At 58.8% G+C, this 17,616-nt stretch overlaps 2 protein-coding genes across 2 annotated transcripts; both read right to left on the bottom strand.

Annotated features, from left to right (window-relative positions):
• Positions 1 to 846: 846 nt before the first annotated feature.
• On the bottom strand, positions 847 to 5,576 carry CYP26A1 (cytochrome P450 family 26 subfamily A member 1). The gene is made up of 7 exons (XM_081158490.1): positions 4,608 to 5,576; positions 4,209 to 4,433; positions 3,675 to 3,965; positions 3,434 to 3,592; positions 2,788 to 2,922; positions 2,052 to 2,204; positions 847 to 1,786 (listed from the first exon to the last, which is right to left on the bottom strand). Exons 1-7 carry the CDS (start codon positions 4,794 to 4,796, stop codon positions 1,445 to 1,447), a joined length of 1,494 nt encoding a protein of 497 aa, XP_081014616.1. The 5' UTR covers positions 4,797 to 5,576; the 3' UTR covers positions 847 to 1,444.
• Positions 5,577 to 9,587: 4,011 nt separating this feature from the next.
• Positions 9,588 to 17,553, bottom strand: CYP26C1 (cytochrome P450 family 26 subfamily C member 1; the record flags this gene model as incomplete). The annotated part of the gene is made up of 6 exons (XM_081158001.1): positions 9,588 to 9,965; positions 12,211 to 12,540; positions 14,308 to 14,463; positions 15,831 to 16,106; positions 16,596 to 16,820; positions 17,350 to 17,553. 6 exons carry the CDS (start codon positions 17,551 to 17,553, stop codon positions 9,588 to 9,590), a joined length of 1,569 nt encoding a protein of 522 aa, XP_081014127.1.
• Positions 17,554 to 17,616: the final 63 nt, after the last annotated feature.

Genomic DNA, 17,616 nt, shown 5'->3' with positions numbered 1-17,616 from the left:
GGCCAGTGAGCTCCTGGCTGGAAAGATCCAGGGGGACCGTTATTGGGGGAGGGGTCATCTCTGCACCACACGGTACACAAAAGCTTGGGCTGAAGCAAAATATGCCCGTAATTTCTCATTTTTTAAAAAGGTTATTATAGGCACTATAAGTTGTTATGTAAACACCCCTTAAAAATCAAAGGACTCCAACAATAAGTACAATCTAAGTTCTACCTAAAAAACTCAAGTCAGGTAGAACATGTAACTCTAATCGTAGACAGACCCTTTCAAACACCTATTTAGACCACCCAGTTTCTGCAGCATTGCCAAATCCTAAAATTGTAATGAAAATTTTAAAGTCCAAAACCTACAAGCCATCAGAGGTTCAGTAAGCAGATTGTGCCATTTCAAAACTGAAAATGTGCTTGCATAAGCAAGTCACAGGGGCTAACCTTTCTGGATGGAGTCTGGCCTTCAGCTCAGAACATGGCTATGCCAGGGTCAGAAATGTGACAAAACTGTGCTTTCACGGAGGTTAGCCAAGGTTCACAGGGTCATGACTGGGCCATTTTATCAGTCATGTCAGGCTCACACCCTATTGCCCAGCACAGATAAAAACTTTATCTGTCAGTTTGCTAAATCTACTCCTCCTGCCTTATTTTCAATAAAGAAAACCTGGACTCACTTATCTAAACCAGAGACTGGCCTTTTCCGGTACTGTTTTCATGGAAACTTCTCAGTAAAGGAAACACACCAGGGATTTGGGGGGTCTCACTTTAGTCAATAACTGTCCATAACTGGAGTGACTGACTGTCTTTGTCTCACCTAAAATCTTGACTTCAGGAAACCACTTGGTGATGCGTGACAACATGGACATATATGTTTATTAAACATAATAAGTTTATGGCTGAAGGTGTTATATTAGAATCTCAAAGTGTTATCTTTTCAAAGTCATCTTTCCCTAAAGTAAAACAAACCCCCCAAATATCTAAAATTAACTTTGATAGATCTTTCAAATAGGGGACCTAAATTACCATAGAAAAATTTACAAAGTTACCTTTGGACTAACACACACACACATCCACATATGTATTTTCTAATAACTGTTAAGAGAAAAAACAGCTCAAGTTTCTTCCTCACAGAAAGTAGATACACACAGATGACAAATAAAGCCATGAGTGTAGACATTTAGAAACCCGGTTAAATATAATAAGTACAAATATTAAACCAATGAGTTTTCCCACACAGGAATCTTAAATAGAAGACAAGCACCTTCAAATTTTACTTTATTTGGGAACTATACAAAATTCATTATTTTAATATTTAAAGACTGTGGTACTGTAGTAGAGACACATAAATATTATAATATACATTTAGAAATTAAATACAATAAAATCAAAATGACACTATGTAAAAACTCATATGTACATTTCCAATAAGTCCGAGGTCTAGGCATCCATGCCCATCAGATTTCCCCCTGGAAACGGGTGAACCTTGCAGGGAGATCGTCCACAGGGTACACAGTGGGACTGGTTTTCATTGTAGGAGGTCCATTTAGAAGCCTCCAGTCACAATGCCTGGCCAGCTCCACTGTAAATATTTTGAGAAGAATTTTTGCAAACTCTTTTCCTACACAGCTCCTCAGGCCTCCTCCAAATGGAATGAAGCTGAACCTGGATGCGTCCTCAGGGTGCGGGAGCATGAATCGGTCAGGGTTAAACTCCTCCTTGTTGGTGAAGATGTCTGCCACAGCGTGAGTGTCACAGATACTGTAGATAACATTCCAGCCCTTGGGAATCTGGTATCCCTGCAAAAGATTATGAAGTCCCGAAGGCTGACAAACTGGAATCTAACTTTCAACAACAAAAAGCTATGGCAGATATCTGTGAGGGGGTTATGAGTTAAAAGAAAGGGTGGGAGGGAGAGACAGACAGACATTCAGGTTGCTGAAATGTGTCCACATGGGGCAGGGCACTGTTATCAAAAGCATTAAGGGGTTTAAGACAATGCACAGGGAAGCAAAGGCAGATTTAAAACCACAACAAAAGGGGAGGAGAGAACTTTGAACTTACATTTAATTCAAAAGTCTTAAGGGCAACCCGAAACCCTCCTGGAACTGGGGGGTTCAGTCGAAGGGTCTCTTTAATAACACACCCAACGTATTTAAGCTGTTCCAAAGTTTCCATGTCCAACTTGTTGTCTTGATTGCTCTTGCAAAGTAAACCCTATCAAAACAGTCATACAGAGGTGAACGGTTATTTTGTGCTCCAATAAAATCAGCCCAGCAGACGTAGTAAACAGGGCTTAAGTGGAGACTAGACCCAAAGGGCCCCATGACGGAAAAGGGTGAGGTGGGAAACACTGAGCAGCTAGTGATCATCTGCCTCCACCCCTCAGCCCAAACCCACCATCTCTTTGCAATTCCAAGAGAATGGCGCTCACCAGTTAGCACCACCAAGCCTCTTCCCCACCCCCACAACCACCACCTGCAGCCACCCAAAGAGAAGTCTCCTAAGCCATGCCCTTGAACACACAAATCCAAGACAGTGGAACCCATCTGAAAATCTCCAAGGTTCTGCAAGAGGTGGGGACAGGGGAGGAGCACAAGGTCAAACCCTGCTGAGTGGGACCACAGCTCCAGATGCCTCCCTTTTGGTCCACAAGGGGAGTTGTTTCCCGACTGGGCTCACCCGCCCCTGGGCCCCGCATTTTAAATACTCGGCCAAGGCTGCACACTTACTTATTGGGAAGTTAGCTAGGGAGCAGCGGGGTTTCCTAAAGCAACAGGGAACCCCCAGAGTCCCCTACCTTACTCTTCAGCTCCTCGCGCACTTTCTGGAGAACATGAGGGTAGAGCCCCAGGTAAGTGATCAGGGACGTGGCGGCGCTGGCCGTGGTTTCATGTCCTCCAAAGAGGAGCTCGGTTGAAGATTGTTTTAGGGCCTGAAAGGGGAATAAGATGAACGTTTTTATGAGTCTGCGTGTCGTTTTACAGAGGGATTAATTACTCAGGACCCAACTGAGGGTTCTGGAGGAAAGAGAACTGAGTTCTGCTGACAGAAAGGCAAGGAAAGCACCTTTTTAAAAAAACAAAACAAAACAAAACACGCAACGTTCCATCATTTCAGCTGAAGCAGGAGGGCCAGTAAAATCCCACTCCACCCGGAACTCTTGAATTAAAGTCTTAATTGTATTAAACTCGCCCGAGATTCTTTATTTACATCTGGCCAACTCCAACTTTAACACCTGGAAGGTGGGGCGCCCTGTCCGGCCGCAGCCCCTTCCCCGCTCTCCTCCCCGGCGTCCCCACTCCCCGCATCCCACCGCGGGGGGCTCCCAGGCGGCCCCCTCCGGGAGGCCGGGCCCCAGGCCAGCGCTTGGGGGCCCCAGGAATGGCACTGGGAACACCGGGAGCCCGAACCCCGCGGGCAGCGCCCCTCCGCAGCCGCCTCACCTGCATGTCCAGCCTCTCCCCCCGCTCCCACGAGTGCTCGATCAGCAGCTGCAGCGCGTCTTTGTAGCCGGCGCCCGCCTCGGCCGCCCGCAGCCCGCAGATCTTGGCGCGAATGTTCTCCTCGATGCGCGCGTGGATGAGGTTCCGCGCCTTCATGCCCTGCGCGCGGAGAGCGCCCCCGGTGAGCCCGCGCCGGGCGCCGCGCCCCCTCCCCCGCTCCGCGCCCCGGGGCCGCCGTTACCCGGTACAGCCCGCTGAACGGCACGTCGATGGGCAGCGAGAAGAGGTTGCGGGTCATCTCCTCGAAGGCCTCCGCCAGCTGCTGCTCGGCGTCGCCGCCGCTCGCCAGGCGGGGCTCGCAGCCCAGCAGGATGCGCATGGCGATGCGGAACATCAGGCGCTTCACCTGCGGGTAGACCAGCAGGCCGCGCTCGCCGCAGCGCAGCCACCGCTCCAGGCAGCTGCCCACTTCCTCGGTGATCACCGGCACGTAGCACTGCAGCGCCTCGCGGCTGAAGGCCCGCATGATTACCTGAGCCCCGAGGAGGGGAGAGCGTTAAGACTTGGCCCCGGGACTCTCGTCTCCGGGCCCCCTTCCAGACACCCCGGCTCCGCCAGACCCGACGCACTTCCCGGCTGAGAAAGCTCAGCGGGGCTGGAGAGGGTCCTAGCCGACGTCTCCTGCAACCAGCGCTCGCCCAGCATCTCTCTGCGTGAACCCCTCCGGCGAATGGGGTCCCCCTTCCGGTCCGGGCGCCTGCACCACCGCCCTCACCTTCTTGCGCTGCTTGTGCGAGGAGTCGTGCAGGTTGGAAAGGCAGCCGGAGCCCAGGATGGTGCGCACGGACGCGGGCCAGTGGACCGACACCAGCCGGTGCTCGCCCAGCAGGATGCGCCGCACGTTATCCGCGCCCATCACCCGCACCGTGGGCCGCCCAAACAGATGCGTCTTGTAGATGAAGCCGTATTTCCTGCGCTTCATCTGCAGGAACTTCCTCCGCTGCGAAAGGAAAGCAGAGGAGAGAGGCGGGCGTGAGGGGGCGCCGGGGAGCGCCGCGCCTCGGGCTGCCCAGGTCCGAGCCGCAGTCACGTCCTCCCGGGGGCGCTGGCCCGGCTTCAGGGAAGCCCGGAGCCGAGTCCGGGGAATCGTCACTCCTGACCCAAGCTGCCTTACCTGTAGCACCATCTGCAGTGTTTCCCCAAAGAAGGGAAAGCCCATCGTTCCGGGGGGCAGAGGGAGGGCGCAGCTGCGGTCGCGGCTGCTCACGCAGTACAGGTCCCAGAGCTTGACCGCGGCCAGGAACAGGAGCAGCGGCAGCACGAAGGTGCAGAGCGCGCTGGCCAGCAGCGCCGGGAGCCCCATGGCGAGCCCGCCGTCCGCGCCACCTGCCGCCGCCAGCGCGCTGAGCCCCGCCACGCGCCGCTTTATAGGCGGCCCAGGTTGCTGCCCACGTTACCTTGGTCAGACAAATTAGTTCACCCAAAGTTCATCTTTAATTGCGGATTGGGTCCCTGGCTCCTCCCCCCGCGAGGCGCTGCCCAAAATCTTTAACCGTTTGTTCCGCGCCGAGGCGGAGGCGGCGCGGCGGCTGCTGCGCCCGGAGCGCGCCTCCCGGGCGCGGCGCTAGGAGCCCGCCGGCCCCCTCCGAGGCGTGTGAGCTCCGAGGGCTCCGGGGAGCGGGCATCCAAGTCCGGGGCTTGCTGGCGGTCTCTGTGGAATCCCTCCCGTCGGGTCCGACGGGCGGTCCCAGAACAGAGCCGCCTTCGCTGATTTTCCACTTCCAGGAGCCGCGTGGGCTCCCTTCCACCTGCTGGGGAAGTAGAGGGATCGCCAAGTGCGTTCAGGGATCGTCCAGCTGCCTCATCCCACAGGTGGGAAAACTGAAGTCCAGGACGCAGAGCGAAACGAGGGCTTCCCGACGCCCCCGGAGAGCCCGCGGAAGAGCCGGAGGCCGGACCCGTGCGAGAGCCGCGGGGAATCAGGCAGGAAAGGACCCCAGTTACCCAACCCCCTCAAGGGGGCCAGCCCTCATGAAGCCGTGGAAGGTCCAGTTTAAGGGTACAAGAGAGCCTCCAGGCCCCCTCGGGACTCCAGGTGCAAACCTGCAGAAGTCAGCCCCAACCCTGACCCCCAGTGGGGGGCCGCAGGGGCTCCCCAACCAGCGCTCGGCGTCCTGGCCGCAGCCGGCCGGATCCCTATGGCCCCGGGGCGTGCAGCCCCAGCCAGGCAGAGGGGAACAGGGGCCTTAGCCCGGGCTGGATAAAGGGGCGCAGACAGGGGAAGGGAAGCGGGGGTCTGGGCTCCGAGTCTCGGCTCGGTCTCTAGCTGCATCACTTTGGGCAAGTCACCACACATCCTTGCGCCCGTTCCTCCTTAATTTGGAAACGATCGTTCCCGACCTGTCTATACCTCGGGGTAGTTGTGAGTTTCCAAAGGGGGCTTTTGGTAGCAAATACTGTTTCCAGCCCCTGGCACCCTAGGCTACGCACGTTACCAGAGTGGCCTGGACGCCCGTCGCTGGAGCCTTCTTTCTGCCGGCTGCCACCCAGCGTAAAGCCACCGGGCGGGATGCGCACTCGGCTCTAAACCCGGGCCTCCGCCGGCCGCCGACGGGAGCGTCGGAATCCCAACCCGGAGGCGAGCCTGCTGGCCTTGGTCCAAATGCAGCTACTGCGGCCAGTGCTGCCAGTGCCTGGAGCTCGGACACTGCGGGCAGCGCGCGTGCGACCCGCTTCCCACCCGGCCAAGCTACGCCGCCCCGGGCCAGGAGGGGCCACAAGGCTCCCCGGGTTTGGGAGCGGAACGCACCCAGCGGGGCCGGAAACTAAACAGAATAACGTAGGTTTGTTTAACACTGAACACCGGCTCTCCCACAAGCCCGCCGCACGCTTCGGAAACCGTCCCATGGAGATGGGAGCCTTGATTCCTGAGAGCTGTTAATACGCGGCCCTCCGCGGCGGTCCCCAGAGCCGGGGGATCGGAAGAGGTGCGCGGTCTTGGGCGCCGCGCAGACCCCCCGCGCTCCAAGCCCCGGTGGCCACAGGGCGTATTTCGAAGAGTCAGCGTTTCCCCGTAACCCTACTTGGCGTTTCAGAGGCTCTAGGAAAAGGTCTCCCACTGCCACTTCTCCCAACGACCTGGCGACTGAACTGGTGCCAGCCAACGTCTGGGCTCCGGCAGGAACGCGAGCCCGACGCGCTGGAGGTAATTCTCAGAACCTCGGGCCCGCCCCTTTCTGGACGGTGCCTCTGGCCCCTGAGCAAAGCTGGTGAGCGGGGGGCGTGACCGGGGGCCCGGTCCCAGTGCTCGGGCCTGACCCGCCTGTGACCCCTGCAGGCTGTACCGTGACATCGGAGTGAACCCTGCGGGGCCGCCTCGCCAAGTTCAGCGCGCGCCGGGTCACAAGATGAGCCGGGCCTACGGGCTGGAAACTGCCACGGAAGTTGGGGGGGGGGGGGGCGTTCATCTATTTGCCCATCGAGACCCGTGGGGGCGTCTGGCGGGGGTGTCCAGAAGAAAATGATTAAATGGGACAGTGGGGACCATTAAAGAACATCTTGAAGGGGGGAAACGGTCAATAAATTGCCAGTCCAATAAGAACTTTGATCTAGAAACCTTGCCAAGCTTTCTTGGGTGGCGGTGGGCGGGGAGGCCGGGTGGTTCACTGGAAAACAAAATGTTTCCAAATTGTTTATAAAACAGTCTCCCTGTGGCTCGGGTTTGGGGTGGGTGTGGGGAGTAGTTTTTGCTGGGGGAGGGGAGTCTGGGTGAGCTAGGGCAGCCGAAGCGCCCCTCTCCCCCTTTTCTCCCTTCAACCCCTTCTTCCCATCTCTTGAACATTCTGTCCTGTCTCAGGGTTCTACACCTGCTGTTCCCTCTGCTTGGGGTGCCCTTTTCCCAGGTTACCGCTGGCTGGTCCTTGCAAAGTCCAATGTCCTCCCCTCAGAGGAGCCTGCCTGGCCACCTTGCTGAGTGTAGCCCCCAGGTATTCAGCATTACAGGCCTGTTTGATTTTCTCACGTGCACTTATCACCAGGGGACATAGTCTTGCTCTTTTGTTTGCTGGTTTATTTATTGTCCACTTCCTTCGTGAGCATATCGCGTCCAGGAGGGCAAGAACCATGTCTGCTCCTTCCTCGGGGAGTCTGGAGCTACTAACAAAGGAGCTCGGGTATTCCGTGAAATTACTGAAAATAATGGATCAATGGGAAATTAGAGTAAAACTGGAGCTGCCCCCTACAGGGGCTTATAGTTAGTACAGAATCCACAGCAGGTACACCAGGTCTCTTGGAACCAGCTACACTGCCAGGGCTCCTGGGAGTCCCCTTCCCCATATTTATCCCCAAATCAGAATCAACTCCAAAACCTGCTACTCCTGCCACCTCACCCTGGTGGAGTTTCTCAGGCCCAGCTGCTGTTTCTGCAGCCTCAGGGCGCCCTGAGGGCAGGCCCCAGTCCCTCCACTTTTGCTGGCTCTGGCGCCTGCGGAGCCCATAGCCTGGCGCCCGTCCTGTGGTCAGCAGTGGGTGATGAATTGCCCTGAATGGGGTTATGGCAGTGTCAGCCTGGCTCAGAAAGGCCTGCTGCGCTCCTGAGCGACTGGCCCTGCTCACGCCTGCTGCTTCCCACTTTCCTCCTGGCCCAGGGATCCACCTTAAACATAAGGTCAGGAGGGCACCAGCTTCCTTCTGGTTCACTAAGGGGTCAGCTGGGGCCTCCCGGCAACTTTCCTGGCTCACCCATTACGTCCAGCTGCCCCTGCCTGTCCGAAGATGGGTAGCAGGTTGCGACTGTTGGGAATGAAGACACTGGAGGCTCTTGGCTTTGATTTAAACGCTGATGGGAACCTCTGTGTTGGAAAGGTCCAGAGAGAGCACGTAAGCCAACCTAGGGATCACTGTGAAAGGGCTCAGTCCTACCTACGTGGTGGCCACAGGCCCAGAGGCTGAAGGTGTGTGTGGGGGGTGTGTAAGTGATGGGGTAAGGAAAGCACTGGTGCTGGTCCAGCAGTCCAGAGCCCATTGCTGGCTTCTCAGGTGGGTCTTTTGCCTCAGTTTCTCCTCTGTAATAAAGGAGGTGGAGGCAGTGATCCAAAAGGTTCCTGCAGCCATCTATCATGGAGCTAATTCACAGCCCAGTTTCTGGGGCTCTCCTGTGCTCAGGAGGGAAGTCTGTCCGCCATCTGGGCCCCACACTGCCGCAGCTCCTGGGCCCTCTCTGGGTATATGCTGGGGCGGGTCCTTCTGGGGCGGTCTTTCCTGGGTGTCCCCCCACCCTCTACTCCATGTCTTTCCACTAGGGAGTAGCTAACTGCCCAGCTAACCCTAGTCTCCTCGCTCAACCGCTGCCAGGAAACTGTTTCTTGGCCTTCCTGTTTTGGGTACAAATATCCCAAACCTGAGTATGTCTCAACCTCCCATGAAAATAATCCAGCCTTAGAGAATAGGTCTGCCTATTCTCCCATATAAATGGGAAGATTAAACGAGTTCTTGAAGAAGGAATTTTTCTTTTAAGAAGTCTCCAGCAGGATCCGGTGATGTTGAGCCCTTCAGAGTCCTGGAAACGCCCACAATTGTGGGCTTCCGCGGAGACCCGCTGAGGGGCCCAGGGGCGCAGCGCGCGAGGCCGGCCGCCCGAGGGCCTTCCGCCGGGCGCCTCCCGGGCGCGTCTTCCTGTGGCCCGACGCCAGGCCGGGGGTGCGCTGCTGGCGTCCCGCTTCCGCGCACGGGCCGCAGGTGCAGCTGTGCGCGGAGCCTGGCACGGCCCACGGGGCGCGATACACCCGGCGGCCCCTCGATCCAATCACCCTCCCGGGTTTGGCACAGAAAGGCAAGACCGCATAGCTCCAATGGAAATCTGTCCCTTCCATCCCTGCTTCGGTCTCCCGGGAAGGGCCAAAGAAGCTCTGCCCACGACCTTTCCTTCCAAAGGGCGCTGAGCGCGCAAGAGGCACCTTCTCACCGGCCGAGCGTTTCTCCGGCGCTGTGGCTGCGGCTCGCATTCCCCCACCCTCGGAGTCCCGCCCAGAGGCTCGCTCGTGGACCGTTTGTTGAATGCGTAAGCGAGCGTGACCTGGCACCAGGGAAGCGCAGGTGGGCGGCGCTGCGATCGGGCCAGCGCCACTGACCAAGCCCTGTCCCTCGGCGCAGCTGCTCAGAGGCGCAGCCCATCTCGCGCTGCCGAAGGCGAGAGCGGGCGGAAAAAGAGCCGCAGCCCGTCCACCGGGTGCACGATGGGCACCGTCTGCAGGGCGGGGAAGGCGGGCGTGGCCAGCTCCCAGCGCGCCGTGCGCACCAGCTCCACCGCGAGCAGCTGCAGCACCGCCTGCGCCAGCTCCCGGCCGAGGCAGCTGCGCGCGCCGCCGCCGAACGGGAGGTAGTGGAAGCGGCCGCAGGCGCCCCGCGCGTCCTCGCCCGAGGCGCAGAAGCGCTCGGGGTCGAAGCGCTCGGGCGGGCTGCGGTACACCGCCGCCGTCTCGTGCGTGTCCCGGATGCTGTACATCACGCTCCAGCCCTTGGGGACCTGGTAGCCCTGCGGGGAGGAGAGACCGGCCTGACCACGAAGCACCGGGGAACCGGGCCCGAACCGACCCTGGCCCCGTGCGTCGCACAGAACCCCCCAACCAGCGGGGACTTGCGTCTCACCGGGAAGCTCGGAGACCCCTGCGTCCCGGCTCAGCCCTTCTCTCCTGAGCTGTGTGACCTTGGGCTAGCTTTTCAAACTCTCTGAGCCTCAGTTTCTTAATTGTAAAATAAGAACAAAAATGCCCGTTTTGTTGTGAGGCTAAAATAAACAGGTCTGGCGTAGGTGATAGTGATCAGTAAATGTGACCTACTGCTCTTTATGTTTCAATGTTTTGCTTTTGCTTTTCTCTTTTCTTCTGACATTAGATCAGGAGACCGAAATTGTAGCCCTGCACCCACCAGCTGCCTGAGCTGGAACAAGGCAAACGACCGGGACCCCCCATTTCTCTAGGGTCGTCAGCTCAATTACAAAGCTCTTCTTTGCACTGAACTGAAAACTGCCTCCGTCCTTCCCACCCATCAGCTGTACAGTAATAACGTTGAGGTCTTGTAGCTACGTTTTAAGAAGGTGCACATGAGAATCAAACTGGGGAGTCCTTAAAATGTTGGAAAGCAGCTTTCATATTCCCTCTGCACACCTCCAGCCTTTGAAACTATTCCGCTTTTTGATACGTCTTCCTACCCCCCGACTACCCTGCTTCCCTCACCTGAGCAGGCTCCAGGATGCCTAACCCGAGGCGCTCAGACAGGCAGGGAAGGCCTTAGACTCACCGAGGAGCCTCCCCTTTCTCTCCCCCGAGCTTCAGTTTTCCTGTCTATAAACTGGAGGATGGCTTAGACCCTGAGCTATGCTTGCCCTGGTGAAGCCGTGTTCCTCTTCCCATCTCCCTGGGATGGAATGAAGTCTGGATTCCAAGATGCAGCATCCAAGACACTTCTAAACATCTCACTAATCCACCCACCTTTGTGGGAGATGTCCCCTCGCTGTGGTGTGCTCTCCCCATCCTAACCCTGTACTCTTCCAGCTCAGATCCCAACCCTCCAAAATGTTTTGATGTCATCCAGGTCTGGAGATCACTCTTCCTCACACCACATTTGAGAGGAAGCTGTCTGTCGGCCCTGGCCGCCTTTCTCTCCACCATTAGCTCCTCCAGGGCAGAATTCCATTCTGCTCCCCAACACCCCCCCCCCCCGCACCCCACCTCCCCTGGAATCCTGGTATACGTCGCACCACAGATGTTTCCTGTTTAAAGTAAAGGCGAGGAAAGGAGGTGCCCATTCTCCCGAGCCCCCCAGGGACTGAGCTGGGGGCAGAGGGGGCTGCAGCCACAGCCCATCAGGCTAACACCTTTTGGAGAGTTGGGGCCCCACTCCCGGATGCTGGCACTGTGCGGCACAGCCCCGCCCCACCTGGCCTGTCAGAGCTGGAAGAGATCAAGACTGCTTCCTTCACGCTGGCCAGCGTGGCTCAGCGGTTGAGCATCAACCTATCTAAGAAATCGGGGTTCGATTCATGGTCAGATTTCAGGCTCAATCCTGGGGGGTGGGGGGTGCAGGAGGCAGCCGATCAATGATTCTCTCTCATCACTGATGTTTCTATCTCTCTCTCCCTCTCCCTTCCTCTCTCTAAAATCAATAAAAATACATTTGAGAAAAAATAGACTGCTTCTTTCTAGAGAGTAAAGGGAGGCCTGGAGTGAGGTGGGAAGTGTCCAAGGTCTTACAGAGTCGGAGCCAGGGCTAGACTTGAAACTCCTTGCCCAGCCCGAGCCGGGCTGATCAGACCATTAAGAGACTCTCATATTTTCATTGTCCCGGTCTCCTGGCATCCGGCCTCAGCCGCGCCCTGGACAGGGAACAATGGTCCGTTGCTTGACCCTGTGAGGGAGTCAGAGGGGTGGGGTACAGGACATGGGGGCGGGGGGGGGCTCTCTTTGTTCTCCACCCAGATTCACTGGCTAAGGGGGGGTTGCTGTGCAGAGAAAAGTTTTTATTCTCAAACTTGGCTCTAATTTAGTTGACCGACCCGCAAAGCGGAGTATATGGGGTCCCTAACCTTGTGGGCTCACCAGGCGCTAGGCTTGAGCTCCTGGGGAAAGGGAACAGAGCTCAGCCCACTGGACAGGCGGGAAAGTGGGAGCCCTGAGAGGGAAAGGGAAGGTGTGGCAGTCCTGATCCCCGCCCCACCCCCACGGGCCCGCACCGGAACCGCCGCAGGGGCCCAGCCGCAGGGCTGGGGGGGGCGCACTTACGTCGAGCTCGAAGGTGCACAGCGCCGTGCGGTAGCCCCCGGACACGGGCGGCAGGAGGCGCAGCACCTCCTTGACCACGCAGTCCACGTAGCGCAGGCCGCCCAGCGCCGCGAGGCTGAGGTCGGGCTCGCAGCCGCAGTCGGGCCAGGCGCCCCCGCCGGCCCCCGCGGCCCCCGGCCCGCAGCCGCACGCGCGCCCCAGCCCCTGCGCCGCCAGCTCCTGCCGGATCTTGGCGATGGCCGCCGGGTGCTGCAGGAGCAGCAGGACGAGGGATGTGCTGGCGCTGGCGGTGGTGAAGAAGGCGGCGAAGAGAAGCTCCACCGCCGACTCCTGCAAGACAGCCCGGGCGGCGCTGAGTCTCCGTCGGCGGCGCCCTGGCCTCCCGAGGCCGAGACGTGCGAGGGCCACTGGGGCGGCGACGTGCCAGGGGCCGGGAGTCCACTGAATGTGTCTGCCACGTGGGCAAGCCACGATAGCGTCGGGCAAAACCAGGATCTATCCGCTGGCCTTGGGAGGGTTCCCAGAGATAGTGCTAGGAGCTTATTCTGTGGGCTGTTCTTAGTGTTTTAAAGCACATCGACTCATTCCGCGCTCAGCCCTGTCCTGTGAGGCACAGTTACTACCCTCATTTTGCAGGGTTGGGAAGGTGCCTGCGGCCAGTAGTCCCAGCAGGACTCTGGAGCCCAGGGCTCCTAACCGCCTGGTGGTGCTGCCGGCAGCCCCAGCTGGGGCTCCTGACCGCGACTGCAGCGGGAGTGAGGACTGTGCCCGCAGCCGCGGCCCAGCCTCGCACCGAAGCAGGCACCACGGTTCCCTCCTCCCGCTGAGCAGTGGTCCCAGCGAGCGACTAAATCTCTTCCTGGTCCGCCTGGCCCAAGACAAACAGAGGAGGGGCCTGGCGGTGTGGTCCTCTAGGCCCTAGCCCTCGCTGCTCGCCTCTGCCCTCCCAGCTGTGTTCCTTCCTGGCAGCACCAGTGTGTTTTACGCACTGATTTGTGTGATCATTAGATTGTGTTCTCCACCCCCGATCACTCCTAAATCCCCAGGCCCAGCACAGAGCCTGACACTAGGTAGGTAATATTTGTGGAATGAATGACCCGGTCCAAGGCTAACCGTCTGCCCTGAACAAAATGGGGAGCCAGGACAGATACCAACAGCTGCCTTGGACAGGCCTAGCCTGCCCAACCTGCCCTGAATCCCAGACCAGAAAGGAAGATCCCGGCAGCCAGTCGCCTCCTGAGAACCTGGGACACCTCCTCCCCATCCCTGCCAAGGCAGTGGCACCATGCACTCCTTTCCACACCACCCCCCTTCACCACCCAGAACTGTTCCTACCCTTGGGCTCTCCCAGGACTCAGCAGCCACTGTTCACTTACTTCTAAGCCCTGACTCTTCCAGACTTCACAACCACCCAGGAGTCAGGGTGGAGATTATTAGCCCTGCTCTTAGAGAAGAAACCAAGGCTGAGCCTCACACTTTGAGTCTGGTGAAAAGGGGAAATAGAGGCCCAGAGAAAGGATGGGAGTTGCTTTCAGGGGGCTGAGGTGTTTCCATTTCTAACTTTCTCCTGTTCCCCAACCTCTCCACTCCTGTGGGGGGCTGTCAAGCACTTCCTGGGGGCCATTCCATAGCTTCCCCCACCTCCACTGCATGTGCTCTGCGCATACATGGGGATGGGTTCCAATTATTTGGGAGATCCCACAGTGGCCAAACAAACAGGTAGAAGTGTCAGGTGCCAAGGTGCCTTATGGGAGGAGAGTATTGGTTTTTGGGAAGAAGGGAGCTTCCAGGAGGGTGTGGAGTTTGACCCCAAGCCCTTAGGGTTTGTAGAGAAAAGGAGTGAAGAGGGCTTCATAGTAAGGGGGGGCAGCAGAGGCAAAGGCATGGAGTGACAGAGCAGGAGGAGGGGAAGTGGAGCTGCTGGTGGCCAGAAGGGCCTAGGATTCAAGCCTCCAACTGAGTGGGTGTGGCTGAGCCATGACTGGAAACCTGGTCTCCATTTCCCCCTCACCCAGAGGAGTGACTGAGACTTACAGGGAGGCATAACCCTGCCAGGCATGCAAAAGAGGGGAGAAGGAGACACCTCTCACCACTTACCTTCAGCTCCTGCACTGAGAGCTCATGGCCCAGCTCCCTAGTGCTGTGGATAATCATGGCCAGGGCATCGCCCGGCTCCCCAGCCATGTCTTCATGAAGTTTCTCTGCAATGGCCTCCTCCAGGTGCCGATGCAGCTGGTCCCTTGCCCGGATGCCCTGATGGTCAGGGAGAGAAGGGAGGTGGGGCAGGAAGGCTGAGGGGGCCAAGCCTGGGCACCTACCCCCCAAAATCTTCCCAGGGCTGGGCTAGCTCTACTGAGTTCCCAGCTTAATTTTATGCCTGGCACATAGAAGGGGCTTAATAAATGCTCAGGAATTTGTCCACTTTTCCAATACATCATTCTCTCCTGATTATCACAAGCCCCCTTTGAGGCAGGCAAACAGTTTCTTTGGTCCTTATGGGAAGATGCTGAGGCCCAGAGGGGTCAAGCAATTGCCCAGAGTCACACAACTGCCAGTGCCTGGCACAAAGTTGTGTGTGTGTACCTGTGTGTGATCAGCCCATTGCCTTTCCCCTGCACTGGGCTCAGGCAGGGACAGTGGGTACCAGTGCAGAGAGCAAGGAACACCTTGGTGCACCCAGAAAAGCTCTGACTTAGAGGACACAATTGGATGTTTTTAAGTATTAGCCTCTGTAAGGGGGTAGGAAAGAGGGCCAGGGTGTCCCTCTAGAGTTCAGGGAGCAAGTACAGCAAAAGCATTTGAGCGCTTGGATTTTGTAGTCTGAGTAGATCGGGTTCAAATCCTGCCTCTCTGCCCCTCTACTAGCTGTGTGACCTTGAGCAAATTATTTAACCTGTCTGAGCTTCAGTTTCTTCATCAAACAAATGAGAATAACGCTTTGCAGGTTGAGAGGATTAGATCAGGAAATGTATACAAGGTGATCAGCCCGTATAATGCCCCTTTATACATAACTATTATTTTTATTCAGGTGACTGAAAACCATCGCATTGGCACAGTGAGAAGGCCCAGCTCAGGGGGAAAGGAGAGGCGGGATGGGGCTTTCTAGTTGCTCCCGGGGCCTGGCCCTTCGCTCTGAAGTCTGAAGAGGCCGCGGTTCTCTGATCCGGAAAGTAGCGGGCCTGGGGCCCCGGGCGGGGAGCGGGCACCCACCCCTCTCCCACCCGGGCTGGCGCCGGGCTGGGCCGGGGGCGTGTCTGCGGCCCTAACGCTCCCGTCGGTTCCCCAGCCATCCGCGCTTCTAAAGGGGTGTCGGAGGCCCGGCCGGGAGGCGCCGCTCTGGGGAGGGGCTGGGCCGACTGGCCGGGCGCCTGCCACCGAGTAGCCAAAGGGAGACCCCGCGACTGCTGGGACCAGAGCGCATTCCATTTGGAATGGCTCAGAGAGGGTGTGTGGCCAGCCCCGGGTCACACAGTGAGTCGGAGCAGAGGGCAACCCCGGCGCCCACCACCACAGCACGCCGCCTCCTCTCCCTGGGCCATGCCTCTGTCCCTCAGCAGAGGGGACGCGTGGGGGCGCCGAGGGAGCCTCAGGAGGAAGGTTGCGGGCTGGGGCGGCAGTACCTTGCGCAGGCCGCTGAAGGGCACGTCCAAGGGCAGCGAGAAGAGGTTCTCCACAAACTGCTCGAAGGTCCGGGCCAGCTCGGCGCATTGCGCCTCGTCCAGCCGTAGCCCCAGGAGAATGCGCGCGGCCATGCGGAAGGTTAAGGCTTTGGCGGCCTCGTAGACGGCCACCGGCCCGCGGGCCACGCACCAGGAGCGCACCTCGCGCCGCAGCGCCCCCTGCAGGCGGGGCACGTAGCGCTCCAGCGCCGCGCGGCTGAACACTCGCGCCAGCACCTGCAGGGAGCGCAGGGGTGAGCCCTGGCCGCGGTCGGCCTCCTCTGCTCGGCAATTCCAGAGGAGCCAAAAGACCAATTTCGGGCCTTTTCCCCTCTTCCAAGCGGCCCGAACCTACACTTGAGGGCTTTTGCTCTCGCCATTCCCTCCAGTTCTTTCCAGACGCACACAGTCCCTCCCATCCATCCAGGCTCCAGCTGCCTCCCCCTCGAGGAAGTCGTCCCTAATTCCTCTTCAAGTCTGAGTTTCCAGAGCTTCTGGTATAAGAGTCACCGAAGATCTGAGACGAAAGAGCCCTTAAGTCCCAGTCCCGGCCGTAAAAACCGAAGTCGGAGAAGGTAAGGAACTGGTCCAAGCCCCCCACTCGTTGGCCAGGGGTCCCGGCCAGGTTCGTAGTGTACCCCTAACACTTAGTCGGGGCCTAGCCCACAGCAGGTGCCAGAGGAACCGCGGGTCTAAACCACGGCCCCTTCCATGGTTTAGGCTCACCTTGCGCCGCTGCCGGTGGGGCTCGCCGTCCGCGCCGAGCAGCGTGTGCGAGCCCAGGAGGATGTGCGCGCTCTGCGGCCACTGGCTGCGCACAATGCGGTGTTCGCCCAGCAGGATCGTGCGCACGTTCTCCGCGCCGCTCACGCGGATCACCGGCCTGCCCAGCAGGTGCGTCTTGAACACCGTCCCGTAGCGCTCCCGGCGGGAGCTGTGGAAGCGCGAGCCCTGCAGCGAGGCGCGGCCAAGAGGGCTGGGGCTGCTGGGGACCTGGCCCGGGCTCCCCAACCGCCACTGGGTAACTCCCTGCTCCAGGCTGGCGCGTTACTCTTTACAAAAGCCTCAAATGGGCCTCGCGACTACCTTACAGGAATTTGGATGCCCCTGTTCCCATTCGTGAAACGAGGGAAGTGCTCAGAATGGGGACGTGAACGCCCAGGGGCTCACGGCTGAGAGGCGTCCCTGACTCGATTCCACGCTTGCAGGGCACAGGGTGGCATGCTCCTCAGACTCCTTCCTAGAACCCTTCTGTTCGCCCCACGATGTGTTGGGGCGTGTTTAAGCAGAGCTGGGGAGAACTGCGATGACAGACGGTGCTTTCAAGGGAGCAGCTGGGCGAAGGCGAGGGCAGTGTACGCTCCGTGGGCGACGGGAAGGGACTCGCTACGAACCCCGGGAGTACAGAGCGCGAGGGGAGTCTAGCGGGAGCCAGGGGAGAAGGGGCCATATCGGGTGAAGGGAACGACCGGCTGCTCACCTGAACTAACCAGTGCAGCGTTTCGCCGAAGAAAGGCCAGCCCATCGAGCCCTTGGGCAGGGGCAGGGCGGAGGCCCGGTCGCGGCTCAGCGTCCAGCGGAGGGTCCAGAGGTGCTGGGCCAGGCTGAGCAGCAGGCCGGCGCACAGGAGCGCGGTGCCCGCCGCCCCCAGCGCGGACAGGCAGCTCAGCCCGCAGGGGAACATGGCGAGCTGCGGGGCCAGGCCGCTCGGAGCGCAGGAGCGCGGGAGCGCGGGAGCTGGGGAGAG

Source organism: Miniopterus schreibersii (assembly GCF_964146895.1).
Source record: "Miniopterus schreibersii genome assembly, chromosome: 14".
In the NCBI taxonomy this organism is placed as follows: Eukaryota; Metazoa; Chordata; class Mammalia; order Chiroptera; family Miniopteridae; genus Miniopterus; species Miniopterus schreibersii.
Note: the sequence above shows the minus strand (reverse complement) of the source record. Positions and strands in the feature narration are given on the sequence as shown.

Excerpts from the sequence above, each read along its gene's own strand:
- CYP26A1 (XM_081158490.1), bottom strand. The coding sequence starts at position 4,796 with ATGGGGCTCCCGGCGCTGCTGGCCAGCGCGCTCTGCACCTTCGTGCTG. Across the intron at positions 2,923-3,433 it reads GGGAGAGGCTGGACATGCAG|GCCCTAAAACAATCTTCAAC; the intron begins GTGAGGCGGCTG and ends TTCCCCTTTCAG. Across the intron at positions 2,205-2,787 it reads GCGAGGAGCTGAAGAGTAAG|GGTTTACTTTGCAAGAGCAA; the intron begins GTAGGGGACTCT and ends CTGTTTTGATAG.